This window comes from Rutidosis leptorrhynchoides, chromosome 2, assembly GCF_046630445.1.
Source record: "Rutidosis leptorrhynchoides isolate AG116_Rl617_1_P2 chromosome 2, CSIRO_AGI_Rlap_v1, whole genome shotgun sequence".
NCBI classification, from domain to species: Eukaryota; Viridiplantae; Streptophyta; class Magnoliopsida; order Asterales; family Asteraceae; genus Rutidosis; species Rutidosis leptorrhynchoides.
The window spans coordinates 982,905-1,010,668 of NC_092334.1; the positions used below are offsets into that span (position 1 = coordinate 982,905).

General features: G+C 38.9%; 1 protein-coding gene across 1 annotated transcript; it reads right to left on the reverse strand.

Moving 5' to 3' along the window:
- Window positions 1-11,751: 11,751 nt before the first annotated feature.
- Window positions 11,752-17,277, reverse strand: LOC139890474 (3-oxoacyl-[acyl-carrier-protein] synthase II, chloroplastic-like). The gene is given in 13 exon segments (XM_071873351.1): window positions 11,752-12,483; window positions 12,747-12,806; window positions 14,130-14,210; window positions 15,143-15,203; window positions 15,205-15,280; window positions 15,547-15,655; window positions 15,766-15,834; window positions 15,952-16,031; window positions 16,134-16,179; window positions 16,394-16,489; window positions 16,572-16,682; window positions 16,768-16,974; window positions 17,080-17,277. Coding segments are annotated over 13 exon segments (1,311 nt in total). The 3' UTR covers window positions 11,752-12,366.
- Window positions 17,278-27,764: the final 10,487 nt, after the last annotated feature.

Genomic DNA, 27,764 nt, shown 5'->3' on the forward strand with positions numbered 1-27,764 from the left:
TACTTGTTTTGGGTGTGGAAAACAAGGTCACTATAAGAGCCAGTGCTCGAATCAGAATGGCGGACCTGCACGTGGAAGAGCGTTTGTTATTAATGCTAGAGAGGCACGAGAAGACCCGGAACTTGTTACGGGTACGTTTACCATTAATAACTTATCAGCATCTATTTTATTTGATACTGGCGCCGATAGAAGTTACGTGTGTATAAATTTTTACACTAAATTGAATTGTTCATCATTACCTCTAGATGCTAAGTACTTGATTGAGTTAGCTAATGGTAAGCTAATTAAAGCCGATAAAATTTGTCGTGATTGTGAAATAAATCTAGCCGGAGAAACGTTTAAAATCGACTTAATACCCGTGGAATTAGGAGGTTTTGATGTAATAGTCGGCATGGACTGGATGTCCAAAATAGGAGCGGAAATTGTTTGTGCCAAGAAGGCAATTCGTATTCCTGGTAAGGATAAAATACCGGTGATGATTTATGGAGAGAAGGGTAAGTCAAAGCTAAAACTCATTAGCTGTTTGAAAGCCAAGAAGTGTTTAGAAAAGGGATGTTACGCTATTTTAGCACATGTTAATAAAGTCGAAAAGAAAGAAAAGTGCATCAACGACGTGCCTGTGGCAAGAGATTTTCCTGAAGTTTTTCCGGAAGAGTTGCCGGGATTACCTCCATTTAGATCGGTAGAATTTCAAATAGATTTAGTACCAGGAGCTGCACCAGTGGCTCGTGCTCCATATAGACTTGCACCGTCCGAGTTAAAAGAACTTCAAAGTCAGTTAAAAGAATTACTGGACCGTGGATTCATACGACCGAGTACTTCACCGTGGGGAGCTCCAATTTTATTTGTTAAGAAGAAAGATGGATCTTTTAGGATGTGTATAGACTATCGTGAATTAAATAAGTTAACTATCAAGAATCGGTATCCACTACCGAGAATTGATGACTTATTTGATCAATTGCAAGGATCATGTGTTTATTCAAAAATCGACTTAAGATCGGGCTATCATCAACTACGCGTCAAAGAAGAGGATATTCCGAAAACTGCTTTTCGGACACGTTATGGTCATTACGAATTTTTGGTTATGCCGTTTGGATTGACGAATGCGCCAGCTGTATTCATGGACCTCATGAATCGAGTTTGTAGTCCGTATTTAGATAAGTTTGTTATCGTTTTCATTGATGATATTCTTATCTATTCCAAGAATGAGCAAGAGCATGAAGAGCATTTAAGGTTGATACTGGAGTTGTTGAGAAAAGAACAACTTTATGCTAAATTTTCTAAGTGTGCTTTCTGGTTGAAAGAAGTGCAATTTCTTGGTCACGTTGTTAATAGCGAAGGAATTCAGGTTGATCCAGCAAAAACTGAAGCTATTGAAAAATGGGAGACTCCTAAGACACCAACGCAGATACGTCAATTTTTGGGTTTAGCCGGTTATTATAGAAGGTTTATTCAAGATTTTTCCCGAATAGCTAAGCCGCTGACAACATTAACGCAAAAAGGGAAGAAATACGAATGGACCTCGGAGCAGGAAAACGCATTTCAATTACTGAAGAAGAAGTTAACTACGGCGCCTATTTTATCGTTACCTGAAGGGAATGATGATTTTGAAATATATTGTGACGCTTCGCGACAAGGTTTTGGTTGTGTTCTTATGCAACGAAAGAAAGTAATTGCATTTGCATCTCGACAATTGAAGATTCACGAGCGGAATTATACGACGCATGATCTAGAATTGGGAGCAGTCGTGTTTGCATTGAAGATGTGGAGACACTACTTGTATGGGGTTAAATTCACTGTGTTTACTGATCATAAAAGCCTTCAACATATTTTTGATCAGAAACAGCTGAACATGAGGCAACGTAGGTGGGTCGAGCTGATAAACGACTATGATTGTGAAATTCGTTATCATCCCGGGAAGGCGAACGTGGTGGCCGATGCTCTAAGCAGAAAGGAACGAGAACCAATCCGAGTACGAGCGATGAACATAAAAATTCGCATGAATCTCAACTCACAAATCAAAGAAGTTCAACGAGAAGCACTTACTAAAGAAAATATAGGAAATGAAATAATGAAGAAGTATGAGAAGCAACTCGTTATGCGGGAAGATGGAATTCGATATTTTGCAAATCGTATTTGGGTACCGAAGTTGGGTGGATTAAGGAAGTTGATATTGAACGAGGCACATAAGACAAGATATTCGATACATCCTGGAGTTGGAAAGATGTACCAAGATCTTAAGACGCATTATTGGTGGCCTAATTTGAAGATAGACGTTGCAACATATGTTGGGGAGTGTTTAACTTGTTCTAAGGTCAAAGCAGAACACCAGAAGCCGTCAGGGTTACTTCAACAACCAGAAATCCCAGAATGGAAATGGGATGGTATTACCATGGATTTCATCACGAAGTTACCAAAGACTGCCTGGGGATACGACACCATTTGGGTGATTGTTGATCGTCTCACCAAGTCTGCACATTTCTTGCCTATAAAGGAAACGGATAGAATGGAGAAACTATTACGATTGTATATAAAGGAAGTTGTTTCAAGGCATGGGATACCTATTTCCATTATATCCGATCGTGATAGTAGATTTACCTCAAAGTTTTGGCAATCACTACAGGAGGCATTAGGAACTCGTTTGGATATGAGTACCGCATATCATCCGCAGACCGACGGGCAGAGTGAAAGAACAATTCAGACTCTTGAAGACATGCTCAGGGCATGTGTGATCGATTTTGGAAACGGTTGGGATAAATATCTACCGTTAGCAGAATTCTCGTATAATAATAGTTATCATGCGAGCATTGGAGCTGCGCCATTCGAAGCATTGTATGGAAGGAAGTGTAGATCTCCTATCTGTTGGAATGAAGTAGGAGATCGACAATTAACTGGTCCCGAGATCATACATGAAACGACTGAGAAGATAGTGCAAATCAAGGAGAGATTAAAAACAGCCCGCAGTCGCCAAAAGAGCTACGCCGATGTCCGAAGGAAACCATTAAAGTTTCAGGTCGGGGACATGGTTATGCTAAAGGTGTCACCTTGGAAAGGTGTAATACGTTTCGGCAAAAGGGGTAAACTGAACCCAAGATACGTAGGCCCGTTTAAGATCATCGAACGCATTGGACCGGTAGCTTATCGACTCGAGTTACCACAACAACTCGCCGGAGTACATAATACCTTTCACGTCTCAAACCTGAAGAAGTGTCTTGCAAAGGAAGACCTCACCATTCCTCTTGAAGAAATCCATGTCGACGAGAAACTACAATTCGTCGAAGAACCAATCGAAATCATGGACCGTGAAGTTAAACAGCTCAAACAGAGCAATATACCGATTGTTAAGGTTCGTTGGAATGCTAGAAGAGGTCCCGAGTTTACTTGGGAACGAGAGGATCAGATGAAGCAAAAGTATCCACACTTATTTCTTGATGACGCAAAATAGGTACAATTTTAAAATTTCGGGACGAAATTTATTTAACGGGGAGGTAATGTAACGACCCGCTTTTTTTTTTTTTCGATCATACTATACTTATAAGATTAATATTTACATAAATTAAACCTTGCCAACATGATAAGCAATCCAAATTGTTGAGACTTATGTTTCCGAAAAGAGTTTTACACAACGTTTGACCGTCTAGTTTGACCGATGACATCACGAACTATACAATATATAATAATTATACGTTTGTGTATATATATGTATATATACATATTTAACATGATTAATGAATGTTTTAATACCTCATTTTATATTAATAACAACAAGTTATATGTGTATTTTGAAACTACTAACTTAAGTTTTCAAAACGATAACTATACGTAACGTTATTTGACATAAATACTTAAGACATATAATGTTTATACATATATTGTATAAGAAATGTATTTAATCACTTTTAAAGACTTAAATACATAAAACCATATAAGTGTATTCACAAAAGATAGTTATATTTGAATCCTCATTCCATTTTTCACAAAATTTCTATACGTATACCTAGAGTATTTGTACTCGTATCATACCAAGCTCCTATACGTATTTACTAATAGTAAATACACATCAAATCACCACCAAACCTACTCTTGTTACTGCCCTTAGAGCTAGGTAATTGAACTTGGATACAAATAAGGCTAGATACATGAAATTATAACTTGAAACTTTGTCCATACCCCCCCTTGTATCACGTTTTTAAGAGCATCAAGGGATCCATCATTTGATTCATTTTTACTTCCATTTTCTTAACAAAAACACACACTTGTTCTTACTCTTTAAACTCCATAACAATCCAGCAAGAAACCTTAAAGATCTAGCCATAAAAACCTTAGTTAAACACCATAAGAAAACCATACAAAAACACTTCAAGAAAACCCTCCAAGAACACCAACTTACTTCCAATCTTTCATCCACTTCCATCACCCTTTTGATTCTAGCTTCTTACTTCTCTTTTACAGCAACTTCATCCAAGGAACTTGAGGTAGAATATATGTTCATAACCTTATTCGATTCATATATATATAGCTATCATATTTTGTGGTATACAAGTTTAACAACAAGAACATAGTTTGAATGTTTTCAAACTTGTTTGCAAACTAAATAGATCCTTCTAACTTAACTTTTAAAATACTTCAAGACCTGTAATATAACTTATGTATATGCTAATTTAACAAGGTAAAACTTGGTTTTTCAAAGTATAGGTATTTTTAGAAAAATGGTCATTAAATGATTTTGTTGTAACGAAAATGATTAACTTCATAAGTTTCACTAAAGTTTGACCTATGCCGTGTGATTTTGAATACAAACTAAGGTATTTACAGTTCATAGTCTTAAAGAGGGACTCGATCCAAGGAGATGGCAAGTTGAATCAACGAAAACGGACTTGTAACGAAGAAACTATGACCGAAACAAAATTGGTTATCCAAGGCTTAAATGACTTCGGGATTCATTGGAAAAATTTACATAAAATCACATACTTCTAAGATAACATGATATTTTATATATATGTACTCATAATTCAATTTCATATGGTTCAGGATCACCCGTAAGCAACACGAGAAGATTAATCATAAGATCCCATGATTGTACGCAACACGTCATTTGACAACACCGGTACCATGGGTCAAGATTAATCTCGACCAATACATTTATGATGGGGTTCTACGGGAGTTTTATTTATTTCGTTGGGGGTTGTATTTATTCATTGCGGGTATATTAAACATCTAAAAATGAACCATTAAAAATTGAATTGCTAACCTCGGACTGCTAACTTCGGACTAAGGAAATATTCAAAGTATTAAAAGTATAACAAGTATATATATATAACGTTTGTTTAAAATGAAAACATATTGATATATTATATATGGATAGGTTCGTGATATCAACCGGAAGACCGAGTCAAATTATTTATATCATCAAGACAAAAGTGAGTATATAGTCCCACTTTTAAACTCTAAATATTTCGGGATGAGAATACATGTACTTTATGTTTTACGCTATGGACACAAGTAACTGAAAAATATATTCTACGTTGAGTTGTACCACTGGCATACTTCCCTGTAGCTTGGTAACTAATATTTACAGCGGTATTGTAAACGCGAATCCTGTTGATAGATCTATCGGGCCTGACAACCTCAACCGGACTGGACGACCAGTATTCAACGGTTGCACAGTACTTCGTTTTGTGACTACACTTGGTACGGTGTAGTAAGATTTCATATTAAAGGGAATATGCGACGTGAAAATGTTAAGTATGGTTACCGAGTGCTCAACCACTTAGAATACTTTATTAAACTGTTTATATACGAAATCTTGTGGTCTATATATATATATTGCTGCCGGCATTAAACCTATATCTCACCAACTTTATGTTGACCTTTTTAAAACATGTCTATTCTCAGGTGATTTCTAAAGCTTCCGTTGCATCATGTTGGATCTAACCAGGATCTTGCGTACGCATGTTTGTGTCAAAAATAAAACTGCATATCCAAGATGTTGTACTGTAAAATATGCTAGAAACCGTGTTGTTGTCATCATTTGTAAAGTTTGTAAGTCGAAGATTATCGCTAAACGTTAATCTTCTTTTTATTGTCTTAAGTTTGTAACAAAAATAATGGTTATGGTTTGTAATGTATAATATATGCAGTTTTCTTTCAAAAATGTCTCATATAGAGGTCAATACCTCGCAATGAAATCATACGTTATCTAACGCGTTCTTATGGTTAAGGACGGGTTATGACAATTAGGACTGCTCGTATTCCTTGGTCTGGTTCAGACTAGATCTTTTAATAATAAAAGCTAACTTATAATTAGACATCTGTTTAACTTTTCAATTTTGCTTCAATTCTCTATACCCATTTAAAATTGTTTAAATTTATTTATCCCTTTTTGAAATAATATGATAAATTTACTTGAGGACAAGTAAAATTTTAAGTGTGGAGTATTTGATAACTCCTAAATTATACAGCATTTTTATAACATTTTGATGAGTTATCTTGTTATTTTAGAGTCATTTTAATACCAAAATACGCTAAAATGGGTAAAAAGGGAAAATAGGTAATTCTGATATTTTGTTTAAGTTATGTACAAAACAGGAACAAAAATAGTGAAAAATAAAGAAATGAGAGATGAAGCCAGCGGCCTAAGGGCTACAAAGCCGCCGGCTTCCCCATGGATTCTAGAATGTTCCAGTTTCGTTCGTAAAATATGCTAAACTTGGAGCCAAAGAAAAAAAGTGAAGTAAAGCCGCCGGCTTTACACTGAAGCCTCCGGCATTAAAAACACGGTTTCTCGACTTGCTGATCAAGTTCAAGTAAATAAGGAAACCAAATCAAAAAGATTTGACGGATATATAAAGCAGCCGGCTTGGCAACAAGCCGCCGGCTTAAGGAAGACGGTTACGCATTTTTGGCTTAAAGATCGCGGTTTGCTTGGAAAGAAAGTTACCGACTCAGGGAAGCCGCCGGCTTCACCCTGAAGCTGCCGGCTTGGGTAGCCGTCCTAAAATATTATAAATAGAGGCCTTAGGTCAGAGTTTTTAATATCCAATTCAGTTTTCTATATTCTTCAGAATTCAAGTACGAATTAGTTAGGTCTTTATTTCTTTTCAACATTCAAGTTCATTAATCAATCTTTTGGTTTTCAATTTCTTCTATGTCGGTATGACTCTTTACCTCATTTCTTATCTTTTATTTGTTTTTACTTTAGTTATGGGCTAATAGCCTTACATATGCTTGAATCATGAAACATCTTATGATCAATTGCCTAACTGTTAAACTGTATGAAAGAAAACAGAAATCTGAATGTGGGACATGAAGCCGCCGGCTTCATGGACCAAAGCCACCGGCTTCATCTGGGTTATTTAAAATTCGTATGTTGTTTATACTCAGATCATATTAAAAAGTATTCTGTGCAATTATTCAGAAGCCTCAATGAAGCCGCCGGCTTTATGTGATGTAAACAGATTTTCTGTTTTGACATAATCTCTAGAATTCCTGTTATGTTTTATGTCTGATTAAAATATCACCGTTAAATTAATCGGGTTTACTCAAATCAATTATCATTAGGTTTTAACTAGAACATCACTATGTCTAAAACTTGATAAACTCAAATATAATTGGATTAATTTAGTTGTGAGGATTATAGCTAGTAACTATAATTAGGGTTTGGTTAATCACACTAAATCTACTATTAGGTCTTAATGCAAGCAGGAAGTCTAGCCATCTATTTTAGGGTTAACCTGATCAATTAATCTTGAAGTAGATATTCTTAGGTCAATTATCAATCTGAGTTCGATCTTAATTAAAAAAGGCAATTGTGAACAAGGTGTGAAAGATTCAAGCATGTGTTTTATTTATCATTGTTTATTTGTTTTAAGTTATTTATTTGCAATTTATTTGTTTATTGTCATTTAAAGTTTTAAAAACCAAAATCTATATTCTTAAATCCACTCGTTCTCTTGGGACGAACCTTAACTTACAAAATACTAAACTACATCTGATCGGGTTTTGTTGCTTGTTAGGGTGTTAAAAGTAAATCGTAAATTAAGACATTATAAATATAAAAGTAGGTTAAAAAGGCACGCATTATTGCACACACTTTTGACGCATCACATGTTATCACCATATTAAATTTATTACAGGTCACTATTTTCAATATTTATAATTAAATAATGTGAATTAAATATAATTATAATTATAATATCTCTCAATTATAGGATAGTAAATTTTAAATTCATAACTTACTAATTACAACGAGTCACTATACAACATCACCACTTTTGTTTGGGAACTCGTCACCTAACGATATATGAAAGCTTGATGCTTAAAATTTTTATATTTGTTCCAACACCAGTGCATCACACGGGATCCAAAGTTTTAAAAAATTATGTTTTCACTAAGGGCAAAATTCATAAAAAGGTAAAATATATATCAGTTTTCCTATTTTCGGTAATATATTTCATCTCACAATAAAAAAGAAGTCATTTTTCAAAAGTTAATCTAAAATAGGGGTGTCGTTAACTTTTGTTACCTTTCTCAGTTAAGTGTCAACTTTGCATTACACGTCAAGTCTTTTATAGATCAACGTTTTCAACTCGCGATTATGATGGACGTTATCGGCGCGCGACTCGGACACGCGTTTTCAACCGTTAGATTAGAAAATTTACATTAAAAGCTTGGTCATTATACTTGATCTCGCAATAATTGTTGTTTGGCACTCTTAAAGATTGAATGCACCGAAACTTCTTATTGGTATTCTTATTTGTAATGTTACACTGTAAAAAAAAAATAACTCTATGCAACGAAATAAAATAAAAAATAAAAAAAAAAAAAAAAAAATAATAATAATAATAATAATAATAATAATAATAATAATAATAATAATAATAATATGATGAATAATAATAATATGATGAATAATAATGATAACAACAACTACAATATTAATAACATCAAAAAATATAATTAATTTAATAATTGATAATAATGATAATAACAACAACAATAATAATAATAATTACTATTATTATAATTAATAATAATAATAATAATAATAATAATAATAATAATAATAATAATAATAATAATAATAATAATAAGGTTGGTCCCAATGGTTAGTCCAGGAGTGCCGCCCAGCTCCGCCCAGCCTGGGCGCTGATGGCACGGGCTAGTCCAGGCCCCCGCCCAGGGTCTCGCCCAGCTCCTCCGTCCCCCACTTCGTCCGTTCATAGCATATTTGTGGACGGACTGGGCTAAATTTTGTGGTACTTTTTGCTATAGGTCTTGTACAATTGATTAATTAATTAATATAGTGGGTGAGGAAGGAGTGTCACTGTTGGGAGTGTTTAGTCCTGGGTTTAGTCCTGGGAAGAAAGTGAGATGGAAGTGCTGATGTGGTGCTGAATGGTTGGTTAGTCCTGGAGGAAATCTTGTCATGGTTGGGACCTCTCTAATAAGTTTGGTTATAACTATTGTAACTTCTTTGTCATTGGTGAGAAGACTTCCATGTCATGTGGAACCGATAAGAGAAATCTAAAGAATAAAGGGTGGAAGGAATATAAATGTTATATATGAAGAGTCGTATACACTTCTTCTTCAAACTTCTTCTTGAGTCTAGTATCCTTTGCTTAATTTCCAACAGCTTTCCTTTACTTTTTCAAGAGATACACTTCATCTACCACATATTTATTAAAATTGATTTTTTCCCATATGGTGAGACCTTAAAATAATACGGAGTATGTTTCTTTATATACATATACTAGTTTTATGAGCATGTGCGTTACACGACACTTGTATAAATTAGTATACGATTACGTTAGTATTGATACTCACCAAATGTATAATACAATTATAATAAAAAATCATTTATCACCGATAACATTTGTATTGAATATATTACTATCAAAAGCATTGTGTGCGATAACGTTAGTATTGCACACATTTTATATAATGTATGATAACATGAGTATGAGGTATTGAAGACATTAGTATCGTAAACGTTAGTATTGAAAACAATTACAATACAACAATAAGTTATTCTCATCCAATTCAGTTTTTAGGGTTTAGCGACGAATTATTTACGAATATTATCATAGTTAAGGTTTAGTTTTCAAGTGTAGTTTGCTTTTGGATTGATATTTAATTCAAATTTTGTTTTATCTATTGCTTTTAAGGTACGATTCTTATTTATATATATTTCACCTTTTTAATTATGTTTAGGTTTGCCTAAATCTGAGGGTAAAACTGTTATCCTAGTGATAGTAGACAGATTAAGTAAATATGCTTAATTTATACCCCAATCTCATCCATTTTCTGCTGTACAAGTAGCTGGGGTGTTCTTCGATTGTGTTTACATGTTACATGGCCTACCTAAGGTGATCGTGAATGATAGAGATAAGGTCTTCATAAGGCTATTTTGGCAAGAGTTATTCAAACTTTTGAAGATTCAGTTACATATGTCAACTGCTTATCACCCTCAAACTGATGGGCAAACAGAAGTGGTTAACAGGTGTTTAGAATGCTATTTGAAGTGTATGACAGAAGATAAGCTAAAGGATTGGGTTAGTTGGCTACCACTAGAAGAATGTAGATACAATACCAATTTTCATACTGCCATTCAAACTACACCTTTTGAGGTGGTGTATGGCCAGAAACCACCAACACCAATTCTATACACTAATGGAGATAGCAGAGTTGATGTTGTTGACAGGACATTAATGGCCAGAGAAGAAGCAATCAAGGTCCTTACATTTCAGTTAAAAAGGACTCAAGATAGAATGAAAAGTATCATGGACAAGCAGAGAACTGATGGAACGTTCAATGAGCAATAATGGGTGTATGTAAAGTTACAACCTTACAGGCAATTAACATTGAGGGGATCCAAGCAACACAAGTTATCTCTCAAGTACTATAGTCCATTTCAAGTGTTGACTAAAATAGGTGCAGTGGCATACAAATTGGATTTGCCTTCAATAGCTCAAGTTCATCTAGTGTTTCATGTGTCACAACTAAAAGCTTACAAAGGTAGTCCACTAGTTCAAATGGATGTAATTCCAACTCTAGATGCAAATGGATTGTTACGTACTGTTCCATTGAAGGTGTGTGATCGAATGATGGTCAAAGAAGGTAACATGCCAGCCATTTACTTGTTAATTCAATGGTTACATGGATCAGTTGATGATGCAACTTGGGAGTCAGGTGAGGAATTGCTACTGCGGGACTTTGATTTGAGGCAAAACCATTCTTGAGGAAAAGAATGAATTCAAGAGGGAGGTATTGATAAAAGTCAAATGGTCAAGTCACGTGTGGAGCACATGTAGCGTTTATATGAAGTCACGTGACGTGCACGTGACCTGGTGAAGCTATTGAAGACACTTAACGGCTTTAACAGACTGTCCTTCCCCAAAAGTACCAGCTCAACTGCAATTAGTTCAATTCTGTTATTGTTTTTTTCCAATCCGTTTGTAATACAAATACTAGACTTAGTGGCGAAACTAGTTGATATTTCAACTTCTTGTAATTCAACAGTTTCTCTCAATTTTGTAATTTCGACTTTAGTCAATAAAAGTGAATCGACGCAATTTTATTTCCAATTCTTGATTTAGGGACGTTGATTGTGTTGATCAGATAGTTCTTCGATTCAATAGTGATTATGGAATTATCATATCAAGTTAACAGGTATATCGTGATCCTTTCTTCATCTTCCCTCCTCAGTCCTTTCTCATACCCAATCATTGTCAAATAATGGATACCTACAACAGATGAGGCCATAAGCAAACGTTAGTAAGTTAATTGCTTATTTTAAAACACTTATCGGCCTTAAATATTAGTTATGGCCAATATTTGCAATTTCATTGTTATTAGTCGATTATCGTCATGACACCCAAACCCTGTGTTTCCTATGATAACCCACTAAACCCACCTCGTAAAAGTCGGATTGTTTTAAATACCTTCACCAAATACCTCTATGCCCTATGTACAATAACCAGAATAATCCAACTATGCAAGACGTGTAAAATCTTGACACGAATTGGGCTTGAACCCACACCCACATTTGCAAAGAGCTTTCACATAGCGGGCCCCGACTTCTAAGGCAACGAGTATCATTCGCGCCGAAGCGCGCTGCTAGTTAATGACAACATGCTTATTGTTAAAAATGCTTATTTCTTATACAGTATGCATATCTCAAAAGGGTGCTTGGTTTTGGATAACTGCTGCCGAAAATAGGCAAATGAGTGCTTACATGCATAATCTGAAACATCCTCTTAATTAGCAAAACATGCCAGAGAAACATTTAATCAAACTTGTAACCTAAAGAAAATAAATACAAATAACAGAGCTTCTTGTATAGTCTTACATCAAACTTGTAACCAACTACTGGAACGGCGCAAATAATATTGACGAGTTGTGACCTCCAAACCCAAATGAATTAGACAAGGCCACCTTGACTTTCAGCTTTTCTTTCTTTGGGCCAACCAGCACTTTTGGATCCTTCAAAAAAGTTCATTACATTAGTCCCTAACAAATGTCTAGAGTGCCTTTTCATCAGCAAAGAATAATTATTAATTCAGCATACAAGAAGCCAATACAAATAAACAATGAGACAACCACGCCTGGATTGACGGTGTCACAAACAGCATACTAGATGATTCAGACACGGGAGGTTCGTAATTTTGGATCTAATAGATCTTAGACAAACAGTAAGAGAATAAGAAAAATAAAGGCCATAAGAGAAAACAAAGAACTATTCATACCAAGCCTTCGTCTGGATTTTCAAGATTAATATTTGGATGAACCCACCCTGTCCGTATTGCCTACAAGGGAAAACAACAAAACCATCTTAATAAATAAAGAGCCTGAAACACTCTCACATGATTTTGGTGGCCTACAAAAGGCATGCCAAATCTTAGATGGTATTTTGTTCATGTTTTAGGAGGTGAGTGACATCTTGATGTGATAAAATATGCCATTATGATGTTTGCATCCAATCATAACAATAACAACTATGAACTTCAAACAAATAATATAATAATTAATAACAATAATAATACTCTGTAATAATGATAACGATAATAAAAATCGATGCACATAGGTGTTTCCTCAATGCAAATTTGACTTGGTAATGCACTAAAATCAAGGTTGTAAAAGTCGTGAGACTGGACTAGTCAACCGTCACCTTGAAGGGCTAGTCGGTCGAGTCGGGATTACTCGGTCGTTGACCAACATTGACTTTTAAACATAAATATATCAAAAAAAAAAAAAAAAAAAAATTTGAAGCATGAACACAAATATTAATCATATATATAAAATGTATTTGGAAGCAAGTGTAGGATTTTGAAAGCAGGGAAACAAGTGTACAAAAAGGCTCTGATGAAGAACATCAAGAATCTGACTTTGGCCCGACTTTTTCAGCATTTTTCGTCGAATCGGGTCAGGCTAGTCACCAAGGCCGACTAGTCCGTCCGTCTCATCCATATTTGCAGCCCTGACTAAAATATAATATTTTTTGATGATTAATTAGAAAGAGAGCAGTCCAGGTAATCCTTATTCGGTTACTTGAAATATCTAAAAAAAAAAAAAAAACATGAAGCACAAACATGGTTGTAAAACTCGGCCAACTCGGCCGAGTAATCGGCGATTACTCAGTTGGAAGAACAAAACGAGTAATCGGTGCCTAACTCGTCCAATTACTCGGTAAACGCCGGTCAACGCCGGTCAACGGTGGTCAACAATATCGGAAAACTCAGTGAAAAGATGAAGGAAAACAGGAGACGATTTGATGTGTTTGTTTGTTTAGAAAGAACGAATTGAAGGAACATACCTGTAATGTCTCGATTTCCATTCATTGAAGACTCTTAAACAAATATTTATATGTAACTAAACTTTACATATTTAACATATATATTTATAAAATTTTATATATTTAACATATATATTTATAAAATGTTTGTTTATAGCTAATAATATATTGAAAATATTTAGTTATATTAGAAAAGTCAACAAAAGTCAACATCCGAGTACTCCTCAAAGTTCTCCCCGAGTAGCCGATTACTCCTCAAAAACCTTCGGCCGAGTACTCCCCGAGTCGCGAGTTTTACAACCTTGAGCACAAAGTAATATACTCCGTGATTACCTACCTGTACAGTTGCAACAGCTTCTACAGCACTAGCTGCTCCTAGAAGGTGACCTATCATAGATTTTGTAGAATTCACTCGCAACTGCAAACCCACCAAATTCCCATCATTCATGATGTCATTGCACTTAAAAGGATATATATATATATATATATATATATATATATATATATATATATATATATATATATATATATATATATATATATATATATATATATATATACAGTGGTAGGATCAAGAGGGAAGTAACCAATCGGGGGGAAGCGGGGGGAAGCAAAAACTTTTTTTTTTTTTCGTTTTTTGAAAAAACTTTGTTCACGAACATTATAGATGGGATGAAAATATGAACATTTAGTAGAGACACTTTGTGATAAATGTTTTTATTTTGGCGGGAAAACACTCGAAGAAGTAATATATAACAATTATCGTGTTTTTCGAGCGTATGTTGAGGTTTTAGCTATTGGGGTTTAGATATTAGGGTTTAGATATTAGGGTTTATAGGGTTTAGATATTAGGGTTTAGAAATTTAGGGTTTAGGGTTTAGATTTAGGGTTTAGATTGAGTTTTTAACACGAACTGTTTAGAGTTTAGGGTTTAGGGTTTAGGGTTTGGTGTTTTGGGTTTATGGAATAAACCCAAAACACCAAACCCTAAACCCTAATCTCTAAATCGGGCTAAATTTTACTTCACAAAACATGAAAAAAAAAGCGTTCATATTCTTCACGAACAATATTATCTTGTATGTTATTTTTGTCGATCGTTTTCCCGCCTAAATAATAACATTCACCACGAAGTGTCTCTTCTAAATGTTCATATTTTCGTGTGATCTTGATGCCGGAAAAAAAAATTCCAAAAAAACGAAAAAAAAAAAAAAAAATTGCTTCCCCCCGATTGGTTACTTCCCCATTGATCCTGCCCCTATATATATATATATATATATATATATATATATATATATATATATATATATATATATATATATAGTTACAAGTATGTATCCAGTCACTGCAAACCTCTTTGTTCTGCCCAAAACAATGAAGAAGAGCATGGTATTCTTTGAGGTCTCCAGCAGGTGTTGATGTAGTTCACATCTTCCCTTGCTACCCCAGCCTGAGATAATGCATTTTCTATGCATAAAATCACACCCGCACCTTATAACAACAACAGATTAAAAAAAAAAAAAATTGTTTAAATAACCAGATTGTACAACAAAAATACTTATCTAGTAGAGCATCACACATATTTAGTGTTGATTTCTTCACCAACAAATTCATGTAAAACAAACTTATACACATGCACCGTAAATGGCAGGATATTAACCAGATAGGGTGGTTATATTCCCCTAGCAAATTAATATGCATCTTTTATTTTATTTTATATTATTTCTATTTAATTTAATATTTAATATTATTATTACATAAACATGTAAATAGCCAGCCGCCTTGAGGATGAGGCTCTGTCATATGATAAGCATCACAAGTGAAGCTTCCACCCAAAAACTCGGCATAGATTGTAGCGCCCCTCTCCTGTACAACAACACCAACAAGATTTAAGCAAAGAGACACACGCATGCATGTTTAGCATATCGCAGATTTCATACATCAACAAAATATTAACTGTAAACAAACCTACCCACCTTAGCATGCTCAATTTCTTCCAACAATAGGACCCCAGCTCCTTCTCCCATAACAAAACCATCACGACCCTGTGTAAACAACGCAAAAGAGATACTCTGATTATCTACCAAACTGTACAACACAGTGTTTCAAACCAATAATTTCAATTATTTAAATGAATATGTTAAAAAAGTTATATATATTACCGAATCCCATGGGCGGGACGCTTTGGCAGGGTCACTGTTTCTCTCGGATAGAGCTCTGCATGCCACAAATCCTCCCAATCCTAAACCAGATGTTAATTATTAATACATTAAAATAATAAATAAGAGGTATCGATGTTGTACGTTAATACATCAGTTACACAGGAAGAAGAGCAATACCATACCAATAGGTATAATGACAGCGTCGGAGCCACCACAAAGCATCACGTCCTGCGAGATTCACTATGCTGTCAGAATTTAACAAATACTGACTGTATGATGATGATGATGATGATGATGATGATGATGATGATGATGATGATGATGATGATGATGATGATGATGATGATGATGATGATGATGATGATGATGATGATGATGATGATGATGATGATGATGATGATGATGATGATGATGATGGCCAGAAGTAAAGAAAAGCACTTACAGCTTCACCTCTGATGATGTGATTTGCAGCATTAAGTATACAAAAGTTGCTGGTGGCACAAGCTGTGGAGATAGAATAGTTTGGACCCATCCATCCCTAAAGGAAGGAAAATATGCATATGTAATGCTTATTATACACAGATGTTAAGTGGAGTTGAAGTTGAAGTTAGATTACTTACGAGATCCATTGCCAGCATTGCAGATCCCATGTTAGTGGTTGCAAAGGGTACGCAGAAAGGATTAATTTTCCTATATGAGACCCTCAAAGCTTCTATTGCATCATTGAAAACCTAAAGAAAATAAAAATAAAAATAAATTTCAAAGTATGAAGAGATCGAATTGGAAATGGATGGGATTGATTGATTGATTGAATACCTTCATACCACCCATAGCAGAGCCGATGAGGACTCCGCATCTGGTTTTATCTAATTGATCCATTTGATGTTGGGTTGTTATCCCAGCATCTGCAAGAGCCTTTTTGCCAGCAGTAAGCATGTAGAGCATAAACCTGTCCATCCTTTTGGATAGTTTAGGTGCCACCCATCCATCTGTTGAGAAATTTTTAATCTCACCAGCAATTCGCTGCATTGAAAAAAAAAAAAAAAAAAAAAAAAAAAAAGTGAACCAGCAGCCAAATTGGTGATGAAGATAATAATTAATTAATTAAAAGAGGGAGGAGATAGATACAGTTGGATAGTTGGAGCAATCAAAGGCTTGAATTTGAGTAATGCCACTGACACCTTGGAGGAGATTATCATAGAAATCGTATGGATTGTTACCGATTGGGGTTTCTACACCCATCCCAGTCACAACAACTCGCCTCTCTTTAGTTTCAGGTTTGTTTTTGGTTACAGTCTCCATGGAGGGTTGAATGGCTATAGCCATTGCTTCACCTATTTAATTAATTAATTAATTATCAGTTTGAAATGGGGGATGATTCTCACACATACTTTTTTAATCCTTACACACCAATTTAAAAAAATGGAGTATTATTAGAAGAGTAAAAGGTTAAAATAGGTGTGTGAGGATCAAAAAATGATGTGTTAGAATCATCCCCGTTTGAAATTAACTAACTAGTAATAGTAATACTAGTAATCGACAATTAATTAAATTTGAATTGAAAAGTAACCTGGACGAGTGCGACAAGAATTTGTGGATCTGAAACCAGAAGCACCCAGAGGGTAAGAGCAAGTTAAACGCCCTGAATTCATCTTCTTCTTATTCTTGTCTCTGACATTATAATTATTATTAATATTAGTATTAGTATTGTAAGCACATTTAGATTTAGATGTTGATAAGAGCTTGCTGGTGCTGTTGCGTTTGCGACCACCCCATGTTGTTGTTATTGTTATAGTTGCTGATTTAGAATTAGAAGAGACGGACATGCAAGCGGAATCAATCCATGTACTTAATACCGCCGATGAACCCATATATGTTTTGTCAACTCTTCTTGATTCTTCTTCTAATTTTGATTTATGAATGATTAATCATGTATTGTATGTCGAGTATTTTCTACCTTTTTATTTATTCAATCCAAGTCACTAAGTCAGTCACTCAGTGATCATGCATATTTTAACCGTATGGTTTAATATGTCTGCTCAATACATAAAGAGGGGTTTAAGGATCTTAGAACGTGGCTCTCCGGTCCGACTACCGTGAATAACCCTGGCCGACATGATGATGTCGGCGGGGTGGCCAAGTGATTAAGTCCACCTCCGATAACGGTCGTCGATCAAGAGGCCCCAAATAAGGTCGTAGGTACTAGCTTACAAAAGACTAACCTGTTAACCTTGAAAAGATGCTGAATGATGCTGTTTTAAGTAATGTGTATCGTATGTGATGGTTACATAATGTGCCGTGTGTGGTGAATGATGATTAGGGTTTGTATTTATAGGCAAACCCTAATTCTAGAACCGTCCCAGATCATGATAATCTCATCCATAACTGACTCCCCCGAATCACGGATATAATTATGGAAAAGATATTTACTTGACAGCTAAGCAACCGCCGTACCGGGAACAAAGGCAATCGCACGTCGCATACCGCACACAAGAACACGCATACATATGTGGTGCGCCTGCGGGTTGCGGTATCATTATGTCCCCCCAGTTTGATGTTATATGGCGCGAGGCGTATGATATCAAACTATTAAGCGAAAAAGAAAGAACAAGAAAACGGCTAGCCTTTAATATTCCGCGTGCGTCTCGATGCCATAAATGCATGTCACAATCGCAGAAGCCCATTCGGCTGACATGACATAAAGTGGTAGTGTGGCAGGCGCGTGCCAACCACGCGCGTATATGTAATCATACCCAACTGGCATCCACGCGCGTAAATAAAATGCTACCCGTCGATTGCGTTACACTTGTACAGCCATGATCACACCACTCCATCCCATGACCCTCAATCTTCCCTATAAATAGCCCATTTTGCAGCTCACTTCCACGTTCTTGCATCAAGCTTCCTCGTTACGCTGACAATTTGAATTCCGATCAAAAATCAAACATTCCGGCCACCATTTAAAGGTTAGTATTCATCCGATTACTCCTAGAAAATGACTAAAGCTAACGAGACGTATGTAGATAGCGTAAAGTCTGTTATAGAGTAGAAGCACATAGATTACTTAGTGAAACAGTACCCCCCCCCCCCTTAGCCAAGTACAATCCGGTGCCCCCCTTTGTCCAATCAGCGAGCCCACGAGCCACCGGAGAAAAAGGTGGCTATTTACGAACATGCTTTTAAGCATGGCAATTTTAGGGTTCCTCCCACCGATTTCTTTCTGGGCGTACTAGATCACTTTAAGGTCAGATTAGGTCAGTTACATCCTTACGCTATAGGAAAAATAGTCTTGTTCGAGATGTGGTGCGTTGCACTCAACAAAGTGCCCCTGGTGAAGGTGTTTTGCCATTTATACCGACTAGTCAACCACCACAAATCGTGGTTCACCTTCTTCGCTCGTCAAAACTTCACCAAGACCCCAAAATCGAATGCGGGGAATTGGAAAGAGACATTCTTTTTCATCGACCAAACTGTGGTGAGTGCAAACTTCTCGCAAACGCTGATATGGTCCGAGAAAGTGGAGAAGGATGTAAACAAGACCCCCACCCTGAATGACGACGAAAGGAAACTATTAGCGGAGTGTGCAAACGCACAGCTAGTGCATCGATCATATGGGAACGTGATGCTGCGACTAGGGAAGATATCCGCACATTGGCCATGGGAGGATGTGCGCCCAGCCATAGTCGGACCGGATGGAAAGGGTAGGGATAGTATAATCACGTACTAAACTGTTTTTGTATGTATATTATCTAAAGCATGCGCGTATCTTTGCAAAAATGAGGATGAAGAAGGTGCTGACTGCGGAAGAGATTGCGGGAATCTCCTTCCGCAAGCAAGACGTGAACGTACAGCTAGAGCAGGAGAAAGCTAGCGAAAATGCAGAGCAATCGCCTGCGGCATCTGGCAACAAACGCAAAGCAGCTGAGACCTCTGCGGCTCAGCAGAAGAAGAAGAAGAAGATGACTCCCAAACAAAGGGAGGACATGCGGAACGATAACTTTGTTCCAATCGAGCCACGCTCCGCAGAACTACTTCCCCCCATTACTGGTAAGCGTCCATTCCTTGCGAGTTTACCGCATACTAAAGTTCACGTTGTAACTATTTACTGATATGCAGAGCATGTGGAGGAGACGCAGCCGTCCACCCCGCGGGTCAACCCAGATCTCCAAGCTACCGCCACATCAAAGGATAAGACAATACACGGGGATTCCGATTCCACACCAACTCCTCCGCAAGGTAGCTTCCGCCTTGCCAACCTTAGCCAACTCACACAGTCTTCTGCGAAAAATGCCGCAGAGCAGTCTGCGTTCCTGCAGCAAATCTTTCTGGCCGAATTCTACGAGCAACTGGCCGCTCTACCGTTTAACCAGGCGCACAATGCCGTTATTCAAAACGGCCTGGTATTTTTCGGCATGTTTGCGGATCAGGCCCGCCGCTCTTCCAGCATATACCAGCTAGCTTTGCGCAAAGAGGTAGAGCTAGGGCTACTGCAAGCGGGTGTAGATCAGGTCAAGAAGGATAGGGATGCTGCTGAGGAGGCGTGCAAGGCGGTTGAGTCGACCGCGAATGAAACCAAAACTGCGCTGATTGAGGAAAGAAAAAAGAGCCGTGGGCTGGTTGGTGCGGTTGAGCAGGCGAAGGGGGATGCAGAACATTTGCGGTCGGAGCTTGAGAAAGTGATGAGGGAAAGGGACGACGCGGTAACCAACCGCGAACTGGCAGAGACGGATCTAGCGAAGCTGCGCACCGCACTCCCTACCATTGCGCAAAAGGTGATAGACTCAGAGCCTGTGTCCGACAAGTTCAATGCCTACGTTGATGCGGTCAGGGACCATGAAATCAACAAGGCTGTGCAGGAGTTAATCCAAGCTTGCGGTCTAACACCGCCGTTCCCCGACATCGTTCAAAAGAAGCTAAAAGAGGGAACGGCTGCGGCGTTAATGGAGGCGGAAGAAGCCATCAAGTCCATCCCTATCCCCCTAATCAACGCATTTCCTGCGGACCCGAACATGTCGATCGATGGGTTTTTGAAGGAGGATTATTAGTGTTGGATTGCGCCGTAAGTCCTATGCTTAGGCAGGTATTTGTATTTTTGCAGCCCTAAGTCCCGTGTTGGGCAGGCGTTACAAACAATTACCTCTTATGTAATAACTTAATTTGATGTATATATATTTCTGATATGCATGTGTAGTGTGTTTATTTGTTTATATATCGCGAATCAAAACAAAATGTGAACCGCATGCCCATGCGCATAGTTAACCAAAACTCATGCGTATGCGGATGGTACTGCGTAAAATAAACCAATACTTTAACAATTTATCCTTAACAATTTAGACTCAGAAGCTACTGCGTTTTTGCTTTGTCATGTACTAGAGGTGCACGGTAGCTGTATGGTAAGAAACGCAACTAAAAACAAGCCAATGTCTTTATGCTTAAGAGTTCCTCAAGCAAACCAATGCGAGAGTAATTACGCACAAGCAAACCAATGCTTGTAATTTTTTAAGTCGACTTTGCAGCCATCTAGTCTGCGTGGCGCTTGGCTAGGGGAAAACCAATTCCCTTTGCCTGCCGTTAGCGTCTAGCCTTGTAACCAAACAGGCTTCTGCTGCACGGGGGCTAGAGGACACCCCTTAAGTAGGCAGGAACCGCATACAAAAAAGATTTAAACAACAAAAGTATGCGCGAGTAAATATTTAATTGGCATTAATCACAATTATAACCGCGACACATCCAAACGGACGGAAATTACATAGAAAAAATAATGTGCTACAATAAACTGGAGTGATCAGGTCCACCTAGCTACATACAACATTTTTTCAATAACGTCGCATGCCAAGTGCGTTTCACAGGTTTTCCATCTAATGTCTCGAGAGGGTACGCCCCGGTATTGTTTGCCTTCGCTACCCTGTATGGACCTTCCCAACGGGGGCCCAGTTTCCCAGTATCTTCCGCATGACTTGCGTCGTTCTGACGCCAAACCAAGTCACCGCACTTGTAAGAGCGCGAACGCACACGCTGATTATAGTACTTTGCAATTTTTTACTTGTTATTTGCTTCGTTGACAGCCGCAGAGAGTCTGCGCTCTTCCAGCAAGTTAAGATTTTCCCGCAAAGCTTCAGAGTTATTTTGCTCATCAAAATTTTGTATGCGGAACGTTGGTACCCCAATTTCTGCGGGTACAACAGCTTCTGATCCATAGACCAAACTGAACGGGGTCTCACCAGTGCTTGCTTTAGGTGTTGTTCTATGCGCCCATAAAACCTTCGGTAGTTCATCCACCCAACCAACGCGACCATGACCCAACCTAGCTTTGATTCCAGCTACTATATCCCGGTTGGTTACTTCGCACTGGCCATTCGCCTGCGAATGCGCAACAGATGTAAAAGTTTGCTTAATATTAAGCTCCGCGCACCAGCTGCGAAAAGGGTCACCAGCGAACTGCGTACCGTTATCACTAACAATTTTGTTTGGTATACCAAATCTACAGACGATGTCTTCCCATACAAAATTTCGCACCCTTTTTCCTGAGATTGCTGCCAGCGGTCTCGCTTCGACCCACTTTGTGAAATAGTCGATTGTAACAATCAAGAATTTGATGTTTCCTGCGTGTGCAGAATGTGCGTAAGGTACTGATGTGAGTAACATGTTTAGAAAATAAATGATAAAATTACCTCGGCCTTTTGGGAATGGTCCGACTATGTCGATTGCCCATTTGCAGAATGGCCACAGTGAGGAGACTGGTATCATTGGATGCGCAGGTGCTCTGCTAATAGGTGCATGTATTTGGCATGATTCACATTGCTTAACTATGCGCGCAGTATCCGCGTACATGGTGGGCCAATGATATCCTAGCCGCATTATTTTTGACACAATGGACCTGTGCCCCGAATGGAGTGCGCATGCACCCTCATGCACCTCGCGTACAACTTCCTCTGCCTCTTTCGGGCCAATGCACCTTAAGTGCGGTCCCAAATAATTCTTTCGATATAGGACGTCACCCTCAAGGGCATACAGCGGTGCCTTAACGCGGACTTTCTTTGCATCAGCGGAATCCGCAGGAGATGTGCAATCTCGCAGAAAAGCCACAATTGGCGTCATCCATGTTGAGCTTGATTCCTCCACTGGTGCCACTAAAGGCATCATAACAATGGATTTCGCATTGAGTTCTTCTATTAGAACTTTCTTCCCCATATGATCAAAAGCCAAGGCAGCCAGTTTGCTTAGCGCATCCGCCTTCTTATTTTGCCCCCGCATTACGTGGGAGATTTGAAAAGCTTCAAATTGGTCAGCGAGGTTGTGAACAAGCGATAGATATTGCTGCATGGCTATGTCATGCGCTTCGAAATCTCCGCTGACCTGACTGCATACTAGCTTTGAATCCACATATGCGTGCAAAATTTTAACATTTAACTTATGCACAATGCGCATACCTGCTAACAGAGCCTCATACTCTGCTTCGTTGTTCGTAACAGCAAAATTAAACCGCAGTGCGTATGTATGCTCTTCGCCATCTGGGCCTGTTAAAATTATACCCGCACCTGCACCAGATGCGCTGCACGCACCATCGGTGTACAATTCCCATGGTGACAAAGTTGGTGCAGGTGGATCCTGATGTTCTGCTGACGCCTCTACATCCGCAGGTAATTCTGCTAGGTAATCAGCAAGTATTTGACCCTTAACCGCACTGCGCGAAGAAAAATTTATTTCATGTTCACCTAATTCAACTGCCCACTTAGCCATTCGGCCAGAAATCTCAGGCTTGTATAACACCTGAAAGAAAATTGATTGCGTTAGTCAATGCGGTAACCCCGGTCATTGCCGCAAAGTAGGCGTTTACCAACCTGTTTGATTGGTTGATCAGTTAGAACCACGATTGGATGTGCTTGAAAATATCGGCGCAAACGCCGCGCCGTATGGACCAGCGCATATACAAGCTTTTCTATTGGTGAGTAGTTTACTTCGCTTGATGTCAGCGTCTTGCTTACGAAGTAGACCGGCATTTGCGTCTGAGAAAAACCTCAGTCGTTAAATTTCTGCGATATAAATAAAGCATGTAAATTAATGGATTACCTTTCCGCGATCCGCGATGAGGACTGAGCTGACAGCTTCCTTCGATGCCGCGAGGTATAGCGTTAGCGTTTCTCCTGATACTGGCGCAGTAAGTGTTGGTAATTCTGCAAGCACCTTTTTCATCTCCTGAAAGGCTGATTCTGCTTCCTGAGTCCATACGAAGTCTTTTTTCTTCAAACAATTTTTCAAAGTATTGAAGAATGGTAACTGTCGTTCTGCGGCTTTCGACAGAAACCGTGTGATAGCCGCAAGCTTCCCCGTTAGACTCTGCACATCTTTCTTTGTCTTCGGAGATGGAAAATTATCAATGGCTTCAATCTTTTTGGGATTGGCCTTGATACCCCGCGCTGTCACCAAATGACCTAAAAACTTGCCTTCCTCTTCCCCAAAACTACATTTAAGTGGGATAAGCTTCATGTTGATCCTGCGCAGAGATGCAAACATTTCCAGGATGTCCGCGAGCATGTCTTCTTCGGTGTTACTTTTAATTACCATGTCGTCGACGTACGCTTCAAGATTTCTACCGATTTGGTGCTTGAATGCTGCGTCAATTACACGCTGATAGGTCGCGCCCGCATTCTTTAAACCGAAAGGCATCTTCGTGTAACAATAAATACCCTGCGGCGTATGAAAAGCAGTCTTGTCCTCATCTTCCGCAGCCATTAAGATTTGGTGATAACCCTTGTATGCGTCCAAAAAACACTTGTACCTAAATCCCGATAGTGATTCTACCTTCCATTCTATCTCCGGGAGAGGGTAGTTGTCCTTAGGACATGCCTTATTAATGTCTTTAAAATCAATGCACATTCGCCAGTTACCGTCAGCCTTTTTTACCAACACAGGATTTGCAACCCATGTCTGATAACGCACTTCCCGCAGAATGTTTGCTTTGACAAGGTTGTCCACCTCTGCGCACAACCAATCACTGCGGTCTAGAGCCATATGCCGCTTCTTTTGCCTAACGGGTGTCAATGATGGATTAACGTTTAACTTATGTTCCGCAATATCCCGCGGAACCCCGGTCATGTCTGACTCGCGCCATGCGAAAATATCTGTGTTAGCTGACAATATTCCATGCAACTTGCCCTTCGTTTCGGCTGACAAGCCTGCGCCGATTTTAATTCGCTTATCCGGATGCAAGCGATTTGCTATTACTGCACAGTTTGCAAGTTGCTCTTCTACGCTAGGAGCGCTTACAGACGCGACAGAGCCACACAACTCGGTTGCTTGATGTGACGCAACTGTGGCGACGCCTCCTACTGTGGGAAACTTAATCAAACCATGCAATACCGATGGTATGATGTTGAAACGCCGTATGAAGTTTCTCCTTAGCAGTGCGTTATATCGTGAAGTTGAACGAACCACATAAAAATCGACCAATTCATGTCTGATCATTTGCGAGTTCCTGTCATCCTCAAGCTCTATCATTAATTCTATCCGGCCTAGCGGCCACGAGTTTTCTCCGGAAAACCCTGATAGCGTAATATCAGGCTGGCGTAACTGTGCTTTAACTTCTGCCGGAAGGAAACGATAACAATGCTCATACATAATATCGACACCGCTGCCAGTGTCAACATGCATGCGCTTAATCTGGATTCCGCAATTAGGGATGTGACACTTGATGATAATGGGCTCATTAATTGTATCAATTGACATTACAGGAGGGAAAGTGATTGGGAGAAGCTCCCAATCCTGGTGATCATCGTACTTTCTCCACTGGCTGATTTTCTCTGCGTCAACTATGTTAATGGTTAAGTCGGCATTTTTCGCTTTGTCAACTTTCTGCCACGCGAAAGTCTTAGACTTCGAAGCCTCTTCTGCGGCCTTTCCCTTATCCTTTTTAGGTGGTTTTAGATGATCCAATTTGCCCGCGCGAAGCGCTTCCAGAACCCGTTCCATCAAGTTTTTACACCGATTGGTGTCGTGACCATAATCGTCATGAAATTCGCAATACTTTGTCTTGTCCCGCTTGCCAAATTCTGTAAGCGGAGTTGGAACCGCGAAGGTCGCGCATACTGGCTCCGTTGCCAAAATTTCCTTGGGTGTTTTGGACAAACTTTTGAGCAGCGCATAGTTCTGATTATTGATGCCGTGCTGATTATTGTTTCGATAATTGCCACTTGATTTCCCTTTATCATTCCTGATAGGACCACCGCTAGGATACCTTCCGCGAGAGTTGTTACCACGATTTTGATCGCGCGAATGATCATCATCGTCCTTCCTCTCGTTGTGTGAGCTAGCTGTTGGGATGTCATTATCTTCGCCACTCCGCATATTGTCATGGCATTCATTAAGCACCTCAGCATAAGTTGTTGGGACTGTATGGCGCAGACGCCTTACCAGTGTTGGATGACGTTCTGAGTTTATACCATGTATGAGTCCGGAAATCTATTGCTCTGGTTTGAGATCTGGTATACGCAGGCACTCATTAGTATACCTTGTGAGAAATTCGCCCAAAGATTCCTTGGACTTCTGCACGATGTCATGGCATTCAATGTGAGTGAGCTTGCGTGGTCTCTGATTCTGATATTGCAGTAAAAACTTTGTCTGCAGATCCATAAACCCGGCAATACTACCCGCCGGCAATTTATTAAACCACTCACGGGCAATACCCTGTAGTGTCATAGGAAATATCTGACACGCAACCGGATCCACCCAGCCCTGAGTGCGCATTGTGCCCTCGAAACGCTGTAAAAAATCATCTGGATCGGTCAGGCCATTGTAAGTACCCAACATGCTAGGTATCTTTGGTGCTGATGGAAACGGATATGCGGTTATATGCGGAGGAAATTTGTCAAAGGTAGTCGGTAGCTCAAAGGGTGGTTTAACAGGATCCCCTTTCAAGTTCGCAAAGAAACGCTTCATCATGTCATGAACAAAGTCAGGTTGTGAAAATAAGTGAACCATATCAGGGGGTGCGGCCTGCATGAATTGACTTGCAAGATTTGCCTGTCCTTGAACATTTTGCCAAGGTTGACCCTGCGTCTGCGGATATAACCAAGGCTGTTGCGTTGGAAAAGAGGGATGACTTGAAGACGCAGAGTACACAGGTGGTTGTAAAGGAGGCGAAACTTGTGGCGCAGATATCTGCGAAACCTGAGGATACACACTTAAAAGCCCAACTGTATGCGCTATGCTTTGCTGCTGTGCTGTTATCGGCGCCCAATGAGAGTTTGCATCTGGGATGACACCAAACCCCCAACTATTAAGTAACGCCTGCGCATCCGCAGGAGTTAAAAATTGCGAAACTGGGCGCGGTGGTTGCCAAGGTTGCAACGGTGTAAATGACGAATTCTGCTGAATGCTCTGCGTATGCAGAGGTATTGAAACAGTGGTACTGTAAATAGGTACCTGGCCGCAGCAAACCACATGCGGCCCCGTTGTTCCACCACTATTGCCTACCAAGATGACCCTTGGATCCACTGACGAAAAGTCCAACAGCTTGGTTGTGACTGGTGAGTTTGCTCTTGGCGGTGTAACCCCGTCTGAATATATCGGCTTGTACCTCTGAAAGGGTTCGCCGGATATAGGTGGAGGGTACATTGTGTACCCCGCCTGAATAGCCGCCCCCGTAGTCATAACCGGTGTCTGTTGACTACCAGACGGTGCGTTCTGAATATCTGTTTGGGTATGTTCCGATGATTCCTCGGAAGTCATGATACTGTTAAAGAAAAAATTCAAAAATTTTGTAAATAACGAGTCATACAATTCAAAACCTTAAAAGAAAAAGCAATTAAATAGTC